This window comes from Frieseomelitta varia, unplaced genomic scaffold, assembly GCF_011392965.1.
Source record: "Frieseomelitta varia isolate USP_RPSP 00005682 unplaced genomic scaffold, Fvar_1.2 scaffold_62, whole genome shotgun sequence".
In the NCBI taxonomy this organism is placed as follows: domain Eukaryota; kingdom Metazoa; phylum Arthropoda; class Insecta; order Hymenoptera; family Apidae; genus Frieseomelitta; species Frieseomelitta varia.
The window spans coordinates 312,801-327,316 of NW_025110390.1; the positions used below are offsets into that span (position 1 = coordinate 312,801).

Sequence of the window (14,516 nt, forward strand, 5' to 3'; positions counted from 1 at the left end):
GCTTTTCTAAGTGGCTTTACATCGTCACTTGTTTATTAATATCACTTTTGATTACATTTCCTGATAGACAATACGACGAATTTTATCCTTTCTATGGCCCAGAAGGAAAAAAGAAAATTATACAAACACTAAGTCAAAATAAAGTTAAATAAACACTAAGTATATACGATCTTGATCGACGCTTTGTTGACGTTTTGTTGTTCTCTCTTTATGTTAACTCCAAAATCGATATTGCACGATGGTTCCTGTAACTTCAACTTCCGATGAAACGCACGATCGAACGAAACTCGCGAGGATGGCACGCGAGATAAGTTTCGGAAACAGCACTACGATAAACTGAAAGGGAGAATTGCAGCTCCCGCCGGAGCTCTTGAAAGCAATACAAATGTGGACATCACTCGCGCACGTCCCTCAAACGCGCCTGCGTTCTGTTCGTCTTCTCTCATCCTCTTTGTACTATATATCCTCTGTACGCCACGCCGTGTTACTCTTCACCTATAAAATCATAAAAAAATGTCGATCCGACTTGATTCCTCCATTTATAACGCTTGATAAACGTTATTGCCCGCGAAGGAACTTATTAAAAAACTTTTCCCTCTTGTTGCCTCTCCTCTCGAACAATTTCAATATCTTTTCTGATCTTCTCACTTACTCTTTGTCCGTGTACGTTTGATTTCGGACAGGAACTCGATTCCAAACTGTAAACAAATCCCGTTTATTTTAACACGATAGCTGCACGAAAAAATACCGTTAGATCATTAACCTTTTGCTGGTTTTTTCAGTCAATTTATAAACCATTACTTATCATCGCGTCAAACGCAAAATTTAACTTATTGACGTAATAACCGTAGCCTCGCTTTAACAGAGCTGTGCAAAGTTCTACCTCAGATGAATTTATCTTTTGAACTCGTTCTAACAAGAGATAGTTATGATACAGTTGCTACACTATGGTTAACATCAAAAATTAATTCAAGAATAATAACGCTAATTGAATCTAGTCTTGTTCATTTATGTTAGAGAATAAAAAGATATTTTATATTCCTTTGTCCGCTATAGAACTTATCCTAAAAGCGACAGATTTAATTTACTCTGTAAATAATATGATGCAGAGGTCTTAAGCAAATTACAAATTACACGTTACCAACGTGTTATGTAACTCTATCTTTAGCCAGTGATCTCTAAGTTCCATTGAAAAGGATAAAAACGATTGAGCATCGGATACATTGACAAATAGAGGGTTGGTTCAACATGTTAAGTAATCCACTGTGAATCCACTCACAAAGGTTGAGACAAATTTCACGCGTATTCTGTTACGGCAAGCCGATCACCTCTATTGGCATTTCGTGTCAGTTAACGCTAGAGATCAATAGGTAACGCAAGAAATTAATGTTCTTGTTTTATGATTCTCATTTCATACTTGTCTTGTTTTATGATACTTGTCTTTTTATTTGCACATGTAACAGTTTTCTCATTTCTTTAATGAGCCGTCGTTTATATCAGAATCACTAAATATATTGTCACTGCTGAGAATATCTGTAAAAATAAAAATTCTATGTTTTATCAATCTAGAAAACTTTGATTTTATTCGTCAGACCTTGCCGGAAGTAAAGCACATCATGCCGGTGATAGTGAAAATATTTCTCAGTTGGAAATAGGCCGCTGCCTCTATGTTTTCCTACAATAATAGCGCACGTTGGAATAATTCTTATAAGGAACCAAAAATGCAAAAAATGAGAATATTAGTTCATTGAGGGGTATAATCCGTAGCAATTGACTAGAAGTGTACAATTAACTTGATATAATTAATTATTCGAAAGAACAAAGAGGTACTATGATTCAATGATAATGGCATAGTAATGGAAACAAAAGGGAATATAAAATAAAAGAAAACAAATTCGTTTATTACGTTTCTTTGAAAAAAATAATGATTCTTCTTTGAATTGAATGCAAATATGCAAACGATTTCATTGGAATTCAACTCATCCGTAGAAACATACGTTTCATAGAAACAGTCGAGTATGGAGTGAAAATAAGCTGGCCAACACGATTCGCCTAAACAAATAGCTAGTTACATGAATGTACATGCGTTTCAATAACTACTTTGTTTCTCGCGCGGATCTACATACTTGATTTGCTGTCATGTGACATACGGTGATAATCAATACCAAATTCCAAGCGCGATCAATCACTAGCATTAATTCCCTGGCTTTCCCATAATCCGATAATTTGAGCACTTTCAATGAATAAATTCTTGACAATAAATTGAAAAACATACTCGAGATCCAAAGCGAGATCCATCTATCGATGGAATCTTTGATTTCGTAACAGAACGTGTTATATAGTGTTACCTCAAGCGAGATCTGTACGAAAGAACAGGCGTGCAGAAAATAAAATAAAATACGGATTTTGTAGAGTGTCAAACTTCCTAGCCGTGTACAAATAAAGGGAAATAGATTCAAGCAAACGATCGAGTACAGTTCGAAAAGCGAATTCATCTGAACGATGCATAAAACTCACAAATAAATAAACGTCTGAACTTTAACGTTGGCATGTTTAAGAAATAGATGAGAAATAAACTTACCTCTAGGGAACGTCATATTGCAGAGATGACGAAATTATTCCTCGACGAGAAATAAAATGCAAACGAATATCAGAATTTATGTATTTACAGATACATTCATGATGAAATATAATAGTCCGCGAAAAACTGGCAATCTGAGTTCAATTCTACAAAAAGAAGATGTTGATTGATAAAACTTTATTATGTATACTTATTTACATATGAGCACAACAAGTGAATTAGGTCACTTTTCTTAATATTGTGAAAATTGGATTTTCGTCTAATATTTTACAAATTAATAGAATATACGTACTTTGTTATATTTAAAAAAAATAAAATGAATATGAATTTAAAAAGAAAGAAAATAAATACATTATTAAATACAATTTCTTTCAAACTAACAATAAGATAACAAATAAGCAAATGTATTTACTTACGATGTAAAAATTGATTTTTATTGTTTTATTAACATAAAATAAAATAAAATTTATTGCAAATTAAATTGTTAAATGAAACATGTATTCTTACTAATACTATTTTTATAATAAGCTCTTTTTTTCTAATTTTCGGTTTATGGCATTTGTCAATTGAGTAGTCTGACAAAACTATTCATACGCTCGATGAAAAATTATCGATATTATAAACTGTCTAAACTTCATGAAATAAAATCGTACATTAATTCAATAGATCTCATCTTAAAACATGAAATCTCTATTTTACCAACCTTGAGTTCTTTTTTTCCAAAGATGTTTTTACATTATTCAGTAAATAAAAAAGTAAAGATACTTTTGTTATCGAAAACTATATAAGTTCAAACCCCATTTAAAAAAATTAGTGAAAAATTTGTTTTGTGATTATTTATCTTGATCTATCTTGAAAATTTATATCTTCTCTTTACATCAAGTCTTTAACACTTGCTGTATTATTTCTTTTCGTTATTTTATTAAACCTTGAATGTCAGAGTTAAATAACAGAATTCGATAAAATGTTCGAGATTAAATAAAAAAAAATCGTACGAATGGCGAAAAAAAAATCGTTCGACAAGAATCAAGAAAGTAAAGAGGTGACTTTGTTTTTCAAGATTATAGTAAATTTAGATATGAAAAAAATTTTTTAATGTTTTCAGAGGCATTTGAATTTCGAGAACAAAAGTATCCTTGCTTTCCCACTTGCTACGTAATATAAAAACATCCTTGAAGAAAATTTACACAGGATTGTCAAAGTGAAAGCTTCACATTTTAAAATGAATATTTTATATGACTTTTTTTTATAACAGTTTAAGATATAAACATCGAGTGTACGAATACTATGATCCACTACATTTTTTATATCTTCATCTTGACAATTATATGATGCTTAAGTTAAAGATTTATCTTGAATAAACCAGCATAATTTAATTTTTCAACAATCCAGTACGAACGTTTCTACTTCATTTAGATCATCAGTTCAGAAAATAAATTAAATGACTAATGTAAAATAAATTAGACGTTTATGTGAAATTTAACAAAACAATTTTATTTGAATGCAAAAAAAATTTAATAATTGAATGGTGATCTCGATTAAAGAAGCACATTCTAAAATAACACGAGTTAAAGTTGTTATACGTCTTCCATAAGTTCTCTTTCATTTTATATCGACTTCTGATGGAATATTTGCAATCTATGTACTTTACAATCACCAAAGTGATTCATTTATAACTATTATAAGTTAACTCAATTTCGAAATATAATATAATATAGACTTTTATTTCAATTCACCATTTAATTCTTTATAAAACATTCATCTTTATTGAGAATTTTACCCGTAATCCAAATATCTATTTATTATCAAGAAATTATCAAGAAAAGATATCCATTTATTATCAAGAAGTATTATCAAGAAGAAATTGACGATGACTATGATGTGACATATAATATCCAATTCATTTCTTTTTAGAATTATGAAAATGTGTACTTTGATCAAAGTTGCGCAATTGTGACAAAACAGATCGAATTTTTCAATTCCATAAAGTGGTTGACGTGGCATCCACGAATAAAAAAACTCGTATAAAAGAAAACAGCACTCTGGTAATTACAATAAGCATACTTTTTCGATCTTAATCTTTGTATGAGAATACATAAACGTGCAATACCATAAGACTAGTTAAATACAGAATCATTGAGAACACGAGTATTATGTCTCGAAACCTTCTCACTCTTATATTATTCTGCGTAGAGTGTAGTACATCCTAATAGTAAACCGATATTAAAAATTGATTTTATATCATTAACAAACACCATTCTTCTAATAAATTCTTACTCTTTTAGATTTAAAAATTACCACTTATCGCAGTAATATATAATTCGATTTTAATATTAATTACTTAATTACAATATTGATAACACCATGTAGCAGAATACTTATTATGTATTCTAAGCAGTTACAACGGAACACAACGAACAATAAGTATCATTTAATATGAAAACTTAGGAAAAATTCTAAATTGATTTTATGTCTGTTAACAGTAAACTAACTATAATAATTCTGTCAATATTATGTGAAATATATAAATAAAAAATTCTTACGCTTTTATAATTCTTTACGCTATCAAAATGTAGATTTATTTAATAATTCAAAGAAACGATAAACTCACATACTACAGTTACACAATTTACTCAAATAATTCTTCATAGAAATTGAATTTACTTCCTTTCTAATTGTAAGTAATAAAATTTTCTCTTTTAGGAGACTTTCATTCCAACTTCACGTACCATGAACATTTTTAATTAATCAACTATTTTTATCATAAATTGACATTTAATCTATTTTAATATAGTTATAAATCAAAAACTAACAATATGGAAGACTAAATGTATTTTTAGCACATAAATTACAATAATTATTATTATCATGGGCAAAAATAACTCTTGTCCCATTACCAAAATATTAACTTTAAGTACAGCAGCTCGTTACTATTACATACATTTCCATATCCGACATGTATAACTCGACAATGCTCGAACCGAATTGTAATAAAATTTTAATAAAATAATCCAAATGTTTTTTTAAATATTAAGTCTTGTTTAATATTTTTGATTAAAACAAAACTTTTAATATTTTTGATTAAAACAAATCGTTAATTCAGTTTTAAAACATTCTCAATTATTATTTAAAATTTGCAATAAATTTACTTCTATAATATTTTTAACTATTATTTGGTACTCTTAGTATTATTTATTACAATTAAATTATTTTGTTTCTATAATATTTCCAAACATTAAACTTTTAATAATTTCTTTATCATAATAATGATTCATAAAATATTATTGTGACGTCGGGCGACGTTTGTTTAGACCCCAGGATTATCGAGGCGATTTGGCGTGTTTTGTTACGGGCTGTACCGAGGGTGTGGGCGAAAAGAGAATGAATATGCTCGAGAGTATATTGATTATGAGGTATAGAATGGTCGATATTCGATTGGTCTTTGTTCTGGAGCAACCGAATCCACCTGGTTCTTCGAACGGTGCAGGTCGAATGGCGAACGCGAGTGAATCCCCGGGGTACGGTATACGGTCAATAAATATCATCTTCGATATTCCGTTTCCAAACGACAGTGGACGCTCCGGATGCGAAATCATAACACGCCATCGATAAATAGTGTTATAAAAGGAGGTAAAAGTCGGAAGTTCTTCAGTTCAGTGCAGTTCATCTTCAAACTTCAAAGAGACAGTTCTACTTCTTATTTCAAAGAAACAGTTCATCTTCTAATTTCAAAGGAGTTCAGTGCAGTTTAGTTCAGTCCTAATCTTATTCTTATTCTCAGTTTCAGTCTCAGTCTCAATCTTAGTCATCGCAGTTTTTCCCACAGCTCCGTTTTGTCAGTTCTAATTGTAAATCGCGAATGATAAATCTTGACACTAGCTTTGTGCAAATATATGTTAAGAATATATATATATATATTATAAACTATAGTGTTTTTGTTTATTCACGAGCTCCTGGTGGCATCTGAAGCTTATTTGCGTGCAGTGTCGTTAGAGGGTTGACCTTGATCATCCTCATTCGGACATCATTTCTGATCTCAACAGCAAAAACGTTGCGGATCTCGGCTAGAATCTGACGTACGTGCCGGTTGAACCAAAAGGTTACATTGGACATGACACTGTTATTATTGACACAATTACATTATTTTATAATAAAATTTATTTATATAAATGTTACATAATATCAACTGAAACATGAAAATTTTTCCAATGATAGTTTATTATTTTTTAACTTTATTTCTAAACTTTATATCTCAATATTTTTATTTGACTATTTTAAATAAAATCAGTGTCAGTGCAACATTGTCAAAGCAGAGGGGTAAAACAATTTTAAAAGAAATAAAACTTTAAAAAAAATTTAAGACTGAAAACAACAGAATTTTATTATTCAATCGAATGTTCTACGATCGATTAATCGTATAATTTAGAATCTCGTTTGAATAATAATTTGGAACGTTTGAATATTTTACTGAATACATGATAATAGAGAGAAGTTCAGTAAATTGGCTAGCAGTGATAAACTTTCAGAACGATTAAATGTTCAATTGAATACAATTTTCAATATAAACTGTATAATTGTTACAACAATCTTTAATTAGAAATTTGTGCTTGATTCTTAATTAACAAAATTTATCGTACATTTGGCAATTCCTGAAACGTTTAAAATTTTTATGCATTACTTTTTTATGTTTGATATTAAGATTTTAAAGAATTATCTAAAATAAATATTTCTATTTTAGATAATTCTAATATTTATATTAATAATTATAAATATAAATATGGTAATTTCTGGACATTAGCTACATATGTTCAACAACAATATGTTCAATGACAATATGCAGTCAATACGTTCATAGAATGATATTATTTGTATTATCGATTAAAAACGATTTGAGCTATTTATCCCAATAATTAAAATAATTGAGTATAGAGGAAAGAATAATATCTTTTTCGCGAAATTGAGTTATATGTGACTTATACATATATAGAAGTAGGATGTGGATCTTACACGCAATGTAAATATAAAATATAATATATTTTTAATATATTGTATACATAAAATATATTTTTAAATATAAAAATCTGGCCTGTTTATTGTTAATAAAAGGATTTGCAAATTTATCTATTTATTTTTTCAGTGTAGACATCAATTTTTTACCATTGTGTCAATTATTTGCCATTTTAACTTGTAAGAGAAAATTAAGTTGAAGAGTGAAATTAAGAAGAATGAAGGATGGATGCCAATAAGAAAATCGGGACCACCATATTATAATTTACATTTTAATATTGATGTAGCTCATTTTATAAACTACAAATTTCCTAGATACAAATGCAATTCTTCCTTTAAGTGGAAAATTACGAATGACATACAAATTATCGCGTTCCTGGTATTTAACAAATTACGCTATCAGTAGCTATCACGTTGATAGCGTCCATATCTTTTATCTATCGATTCCAATCATGATTTTTTTTGACTCATTGTTCATTTTAGTATCAGAGCAAATTCGATTCAGTTGTTGGTTACGTAGGATCTAGATTTATATACTACGCTTTGAATTCTGATCTTTACGTTCGACGTTTGATGTTCTCATCGAAGAATTTGGCAACGAGTACACACAATAAGGAAGATTCAGTCCTGTAAATCATCATCACCCATATGTCATGTCATTAAAAGCATTTCGCTTAGAATTTAATCGATCGACCGCTACGTATATAGCCGGTGAAATTGTCAGTGGAAATATTATCGTGGATATAGCAAAAGAGAAGCAGATTAGAGGTGAGTTTCTGATCTTGAAGTATAATAATGCGTAGTGAGGAATGTTAAACGTCTTTAGCTCTTGATAATAGTACATACTTTTGGAATTTGAAATTGTTTCAACGTAAACAAGAGTGATAATTTCGACGCTGGTGTAAATTGCCAATTTTGTCAAAAATAACTTTCTTGCAATCTTCTCTTTTGCAATATTTTTGCAAATTATGTTTAGTCTGAGATAATAATAATATAAGTAATCATGTTTTTGACAACGTCGAATACAGATACAAAAATCGGGCTAACACTCACAGTCATGTTACGTTAACTCATATAAGTCTGTGACTAAAATTTTCAAACTAATTCGACAGATGCCAAAAAACGTATATGCAAATCATGAAATGAAGATCTCTAGTAATTTATGACATGACAAATTATCTCTAGTTGAAGGCGTTAATGTAACATAATATTGCAACATGTGAAAAAACATAATCATTATTCCAATTTTTATTCGAAGAAGTGTGTATTCTGATTAATCTATATTAGTATTTAATTGCATTAAGTGAATTAATCTAATAAGTGATAGAGAAGATCATTCACTTCTTATCAAACGTACATCCAGAAATGAAAAAAATAAAATTTATTCAAGATGTGATTGATTTTGTATTATAGGACTTTTTGTTAGTGCGACGGGAAAAGCATACGTGCATTGGAGTGAAACTGACAAAAATAAGACAAGGAGTTATACCAATTCAGAGAAATACTTCCAGCTGAAATGCAACATAATTAGTACACAAAGATGTGAGTAGAAATTTTCAGGAGACAACAAATCGCTAAACAATAACGACAACAAATAGTGCAATCAAATTTATGAAATTATAAACGTACCTGTCAATAATATATTCTATGATTTTCCAGCTGATTTACAGGTGAAACTCCCCAGAGGATATAACCAGTATCCTTTTAGCTTCCAAATACCTTATAATATACCATGTAGCTTTGAGCATCGTAATGGATATGTAAGGTACACGGTAAATGCCGTGATCGATAGACCATGGAAGTTCAATCACGAATGTAAAGCAGCGTTCACCGTAGTTTCGATTCTAGATTTGAATGTTCATCGTGAAAAATGTGTAAGGAATCGAAATTAATTTTCAAAATGCTTTAAGAATATACATATTTCAAACTCACACGAATTACTTTATTATTAATGTAGTTAGGAGTCAATGATGAAACGAGAAAAACTTTCTGTTGCTTCACGAACGGCGAGATTAATTTGCAAATTTCAATACCTTCCTCTGGATACGTACCAGGACAAATGGTAAATACAATAGTGGACTATGTGAACTCTACGAATATATCGATTACGAGAGTCTGCACGAAATTATTACAAGTGAGTAATGTATTTAAAATGGCCGAAATACTAATTTCTCGCACACTAAAAGATTGATACTTAATTTTTTTTCTTCTAGAAACTCCAGTTCCATTCCAGCTTGAAAACATTGATTGAAAACTTTATAATTACCAAAACGAGCCAGACAGGACCATTTCCTACAAATGGACAAATAATGTCAGGACTTTTGATATCACCCATACCACCTTCTTATCTTAAATATTGTAGTATAATAGATGTGGACTACGAGTTGATCGTCTGTATTCATATTTCGGGAATGTAAGTAGCGAAAATGGATACAAATAAATTTAACAGTGATAACTTAGAAACAACCAGAAAATCAGAGAGACAAAATAATAGCTATGACTAATATAATGCGATTTATTTTCTAAAAATCTAATTATGTTTATTAATGATTTTGTTTATGTATAAAATTAGGCATCGTAAAATCATGAAGAATTACCCTGTTCTAATTGGAACGACACCATTATGTTTGCCTCCTTCTGCACCACCTCTGCACAACGTTGTATCCAATCCTTCGAGCTCATATACGAATGAATTCGCGATAACGCCAGTTCCAACGTCGACATCAGAAAAATCAAATGCATCATATCTTCCGGCAGGAGACCAACGTCGATCGGTTGTTCCAGAACAACCCAGCATTGGTAGATATACATAAAAAATTTATTAATAATTTATGTTTAATATATAGAAAAGAAAATGAAGTTGGCAAGTTAATATTCATCATTTTTCTTTTTCTATTTAGCGCCACCGTCATATGAAGAATGTGTGTCTGGAACTCAAGATATCCGAGATCAAAATGAATCTGAGTATGTGTTTGGTGCAAATACTCCTTTTACGCCTAGGTATCCTGTATTCAACAATTTAGAACCAAATAAGATCTAGAATTCATTACGAAACAATTAAAGTGGTTTTGATCGTAGAGTAAATATAATTAATTAAATATCTTTTTATCGGGTATACGTAAATGAATAGAAAAGTGGATTAATCACTTATAGATACTTCGTATCGAGTCGTCCATTTGTAATGAAGAAACCAGCCAACACCTGAAAGTGTTATTAAACAATTCTTTCCGTGTTATTATATTTTGATATAAATTAGTGTTTTGTTTTTATATGTGCACATTTTACTATTTCATGTACCATATGTATATATAATATATGCATTTATATATTATTAAATAAAAAAACTCTTTCTTTGTTTTACTGAAATTTGAAGGCATAAAGGAAAAGCAGCAGTTTTACGAAAATGAAATATTTACAAAATTTATTTTTATATCTCAACATTGTCATATTACAGCCATAATTCTCATCGGGTTGCATTATAATTAGTAAAAGAGAAAAGAAGAAAAAGTCAAATATCGATAAAAAGATGAATGAGAAAAATTTTAGGTCAAAGAGTAGAGAGGAATGAGAAATTTATCGGTGAACTTATGAAAATCAATAGATCACAAATCGGTCATTCACAAAAAGGTTTAAATAAAAAGAAGAGTAAAAAACTTGCAATAACTTTGAAACGCGTCTACTCGTGTAATGTAATTAGTTAAGAATATAGAGGAAAGCTCATCAACAAACTGCAAACTTATCTCGAGTCTTATCATTCGTATAATAAATTCCATTTTTAAGTGTACACATTTTATCTTGATGATTTTGCAAATGTACATAATACAATTCATATTTTATTCACAAAATTAAACATGTCATTGTAAAAACTAAACCCAATCATCTTATAATGTTAAAGGCTGTCTTGGATACTATAAATAAACACGGTTGTCATTCTTCTTTCTTTAATTTTAGAGAATTTACTATCGAATGACTATAAAAACTTTTCTTTCAACTTGTTTGTGAAATAAATGAAGAAAATTATTAATATATGATCAAATATACTTCGAAAAAAAAACATACAATTTAACTATTAACGAACAAGGTCAATTCCAATTGTATTTTTGCAAGAATGACGTATATGTATTACATCTGGTACCATTATATGCATTCATGTGTCATTCAGGTAAAACAATTGTTCGTGTCGAATACATTCATTAACAAAAATTTTACTTCACATTTGTTATTTTAAAATAATCGTACAATCATAACAATGTGCAACGATAATTCGTCCATTCTTACAATTTTCCAATATGTTTTAAGTATCGAAAACGAATATGTTCATTCAATTAAAATTGACATTCGGCAGAAATATTCGTAGTCTTTAATATGAATTCGAAAATCACAATATATAAAACTTTCTTTTGAAAATTATATTATAGTAGAAATAATTAGAAACAAAAAAGAGTCAAGAATTAAATCGAATATGTTGAGGAATTAAAGGAAGAAAGTAATATAAATATAATTTATAAGCTCATGAGAAATACCAGGTTAGTATGAGTTCGAAATAAAATAGAAAAAGCTATTAAATACTCGTGACTGTACAGCAAACGCTCTTTTGTATACAGTGCATATCGACATATATGTACATACGTATGTATGTTCTTGACTTGATAATGTTTCTTGGCTTTTTTATTTTTAAATCTCTGATTATTCTAATTTATCAGAAAGGGAAGAAAACTGTGCGCTCCGACTTTACAAAAATTGACCCGCTTATATTACGATAATTTTTCCTCGATTTGAGATATTTAACCTCTAATATATTATTTATTATCATAAATAAATTTGATTTGTCGATAATATTGTGAATACGCCATTGTAAAAATTGGCAGTATTTTGTTAAATAAAAAAATCACGGTCACTAAAAGAAATAACTGAATGAACGAAACAATTATTTCCGTGTCAATTGTAAATATTAACCAGTGAAAAATTGATAAATTCATTTATATTATATTTAATAATATATGTATATATTGTAGAGATATAATATAAATAATGTTTATTATTTATTAATAAATTAAATAATGTAATAATAATATAATAAATTAAATAATGTTTATTATTATACCTCGTTTGTGACCTCGTCTGTGACTGGCTTTTTTGTATTTTGAGGGTCATCTCCTTACCATTTTCATGTCACATCCTGTCGTATCGACTTACGCAAGTATTGCCTACAGCGCTAATGGTGATAGAAATTAAAATTAAAAAATATGAACAGTGTTGCCGTTTCCGCATTGGAAATTATTTATTGAATCCGTGACACTTTATTACAAGCAACATACGTATGTATATACATATAATAATAATAAATAAATACAAATTTAGTAATAAAACATTATTCAAGAAGGTCTATTATCGTGTATTTTTCACAAAAGTGCATTGTCTTTTAATCAATTTCTATGATTTCTTTTTTGATGAAATTTTTCTACGTGCTATTCTAAATGAAAAAATATTAAGGCACAATATCGAAAAAAAATTAATATTTCTCGAAATACTTCAAATTTTATATAGGATGCAGTTTTTAAATGGAAACATATCTGCTGTATTTTTGTCTTTATGAAGAAAATCTTTCAAATAAAGTTGCACTATTTTAAGACATACTTGTTGAAAGTGGAAAGAATTATTTTCAAGATCATTTTAAAGTGAAAATAATAAAACTCATATCTTTGTCGATAATTCTTATGAAGCATAAAAATTAAAATTTAATCATCTCAATAACGAATTCTAATCATTTATCTAAAGAAATTTTTTTCGGAACAAAACGTTTATTAAAAAGGTTGACTTTCATGTTAACAGTACGGATATCTATTGCAGTTGAGCAATCTAGAATTCATTGTGCGAGAATTAATATAAAATATAAAATATAAAATATAAAATATAAAATATAAAATATAAAATATAAAATATAAAATATGAAATAGATTTGTAAAATAAATTATATAATTGACGTATATTCGAAGGAGTTGTGATTCGTCCAAATCATTTAAGACTTCACATCGAATTGCTCGGTCAGTCTGTCTTGTTGATCATCGTTTTGTTTGACATAAGGCATGTGTTTGTGTCTCTCCTACCGCGCGGGAGAGAAATCTATAGTATATATGTACAAGTTCCCAGGTTAAATCTTCCAAACTTTAGATAAAAATTTAGGACTACAAAACGAACTTTTTTTTTTCTTCTGGAGATATGCTCGCAAATGCTTTCTTCAAAAGATATTTACTACTGAAGTAGTTGGACTTAGTAATGTATGCCACCGAAATAATTCAGATTTATTACGTATATTATTAAAGAAAATTGTTGTATTTATTACTAAAAATAATTGTAATTACTATGTTTGTAATTATTGTAATTAATATATTGCTCAAAATGATTACCATCAGCTTGAAGACAAGCATTATACCTATCAATAACAGAAGAAGTGGTAAATTGACACTGTACGCCTATTATTTCATTACACGCTTGCATTATTCTCAATTTCAATGTTATTAACAGATTGCTCGTACATTTTTTGCTTCACTGTAAAAACTTAATATTCATTTTCCCGGAAGATGATCGATCGTGCTGTCAATTGGCTTCCGCGTTTACCGGACCCAATTCCAATGGATTTTTTTCCCGTGGGGAACAGTGAAGCAAAAAGTGTACGAGCAACCTGATAATAATAATGCGAGCGTATAATGAAAAACAGGTGTACAATGTCAATCAGCCACTTCGTCTATTATTGATAGGTGTAATGCTTGTCTTCAAGGTGATGGTAATCATTTTGAGCAACATATTAATTACAATAATTACAAACAATAATTACAATTATTTTTAGTAATAAATACAACAATTTTCTTTAATAGTATACGTAATAAACCTGAATTATTTCAATAGTATACGTAATAAACCTGAATTA

The 14,516-nt window shown here is 29.1% G+C and overlaps 1 protein-coding gene and 1 pseudogene across 1 annotated transcript; one reads left to right on the forward strand and one right to left on the reverse strand.

The window, feature by feature from the left end:
- Positions 1 to 1,588: 1,588 nt before the first annotated feature.
- Positions 1,589 to 4,839, reverse strand: LOC122534606 (annotated as a pseudogene).
- Positions 4,840 to 8,113: 3,274 nt separating this feature from the next.
- LOC122534605 (arrestin domain-containing protein 17-like) lies at positions 8,114 to 10,771 on the forward strand. The gene is given in 9 exon segments (XM_043665394.1): positions 8,114 to 8,356; positions 9,002 to 9,130; positions 9,248 to 9,462; positions 9,546 to 9,722; positions 9,802 to 10,001; positions 10,161 to 10,331; positions 10,334 to 10,384; positions 10,475 to 10,617; positions 10,701 to 10,771. Coding segments are annotated over 9 exon segments (1,215 nt in total). The 5' UTR covers positions 8,114 to 8,241; the 3' UTR covers positions 10,715 to 10,771.
- Positions 10,772 to 14,516: the final 3,745 nt, after the last annotated feature.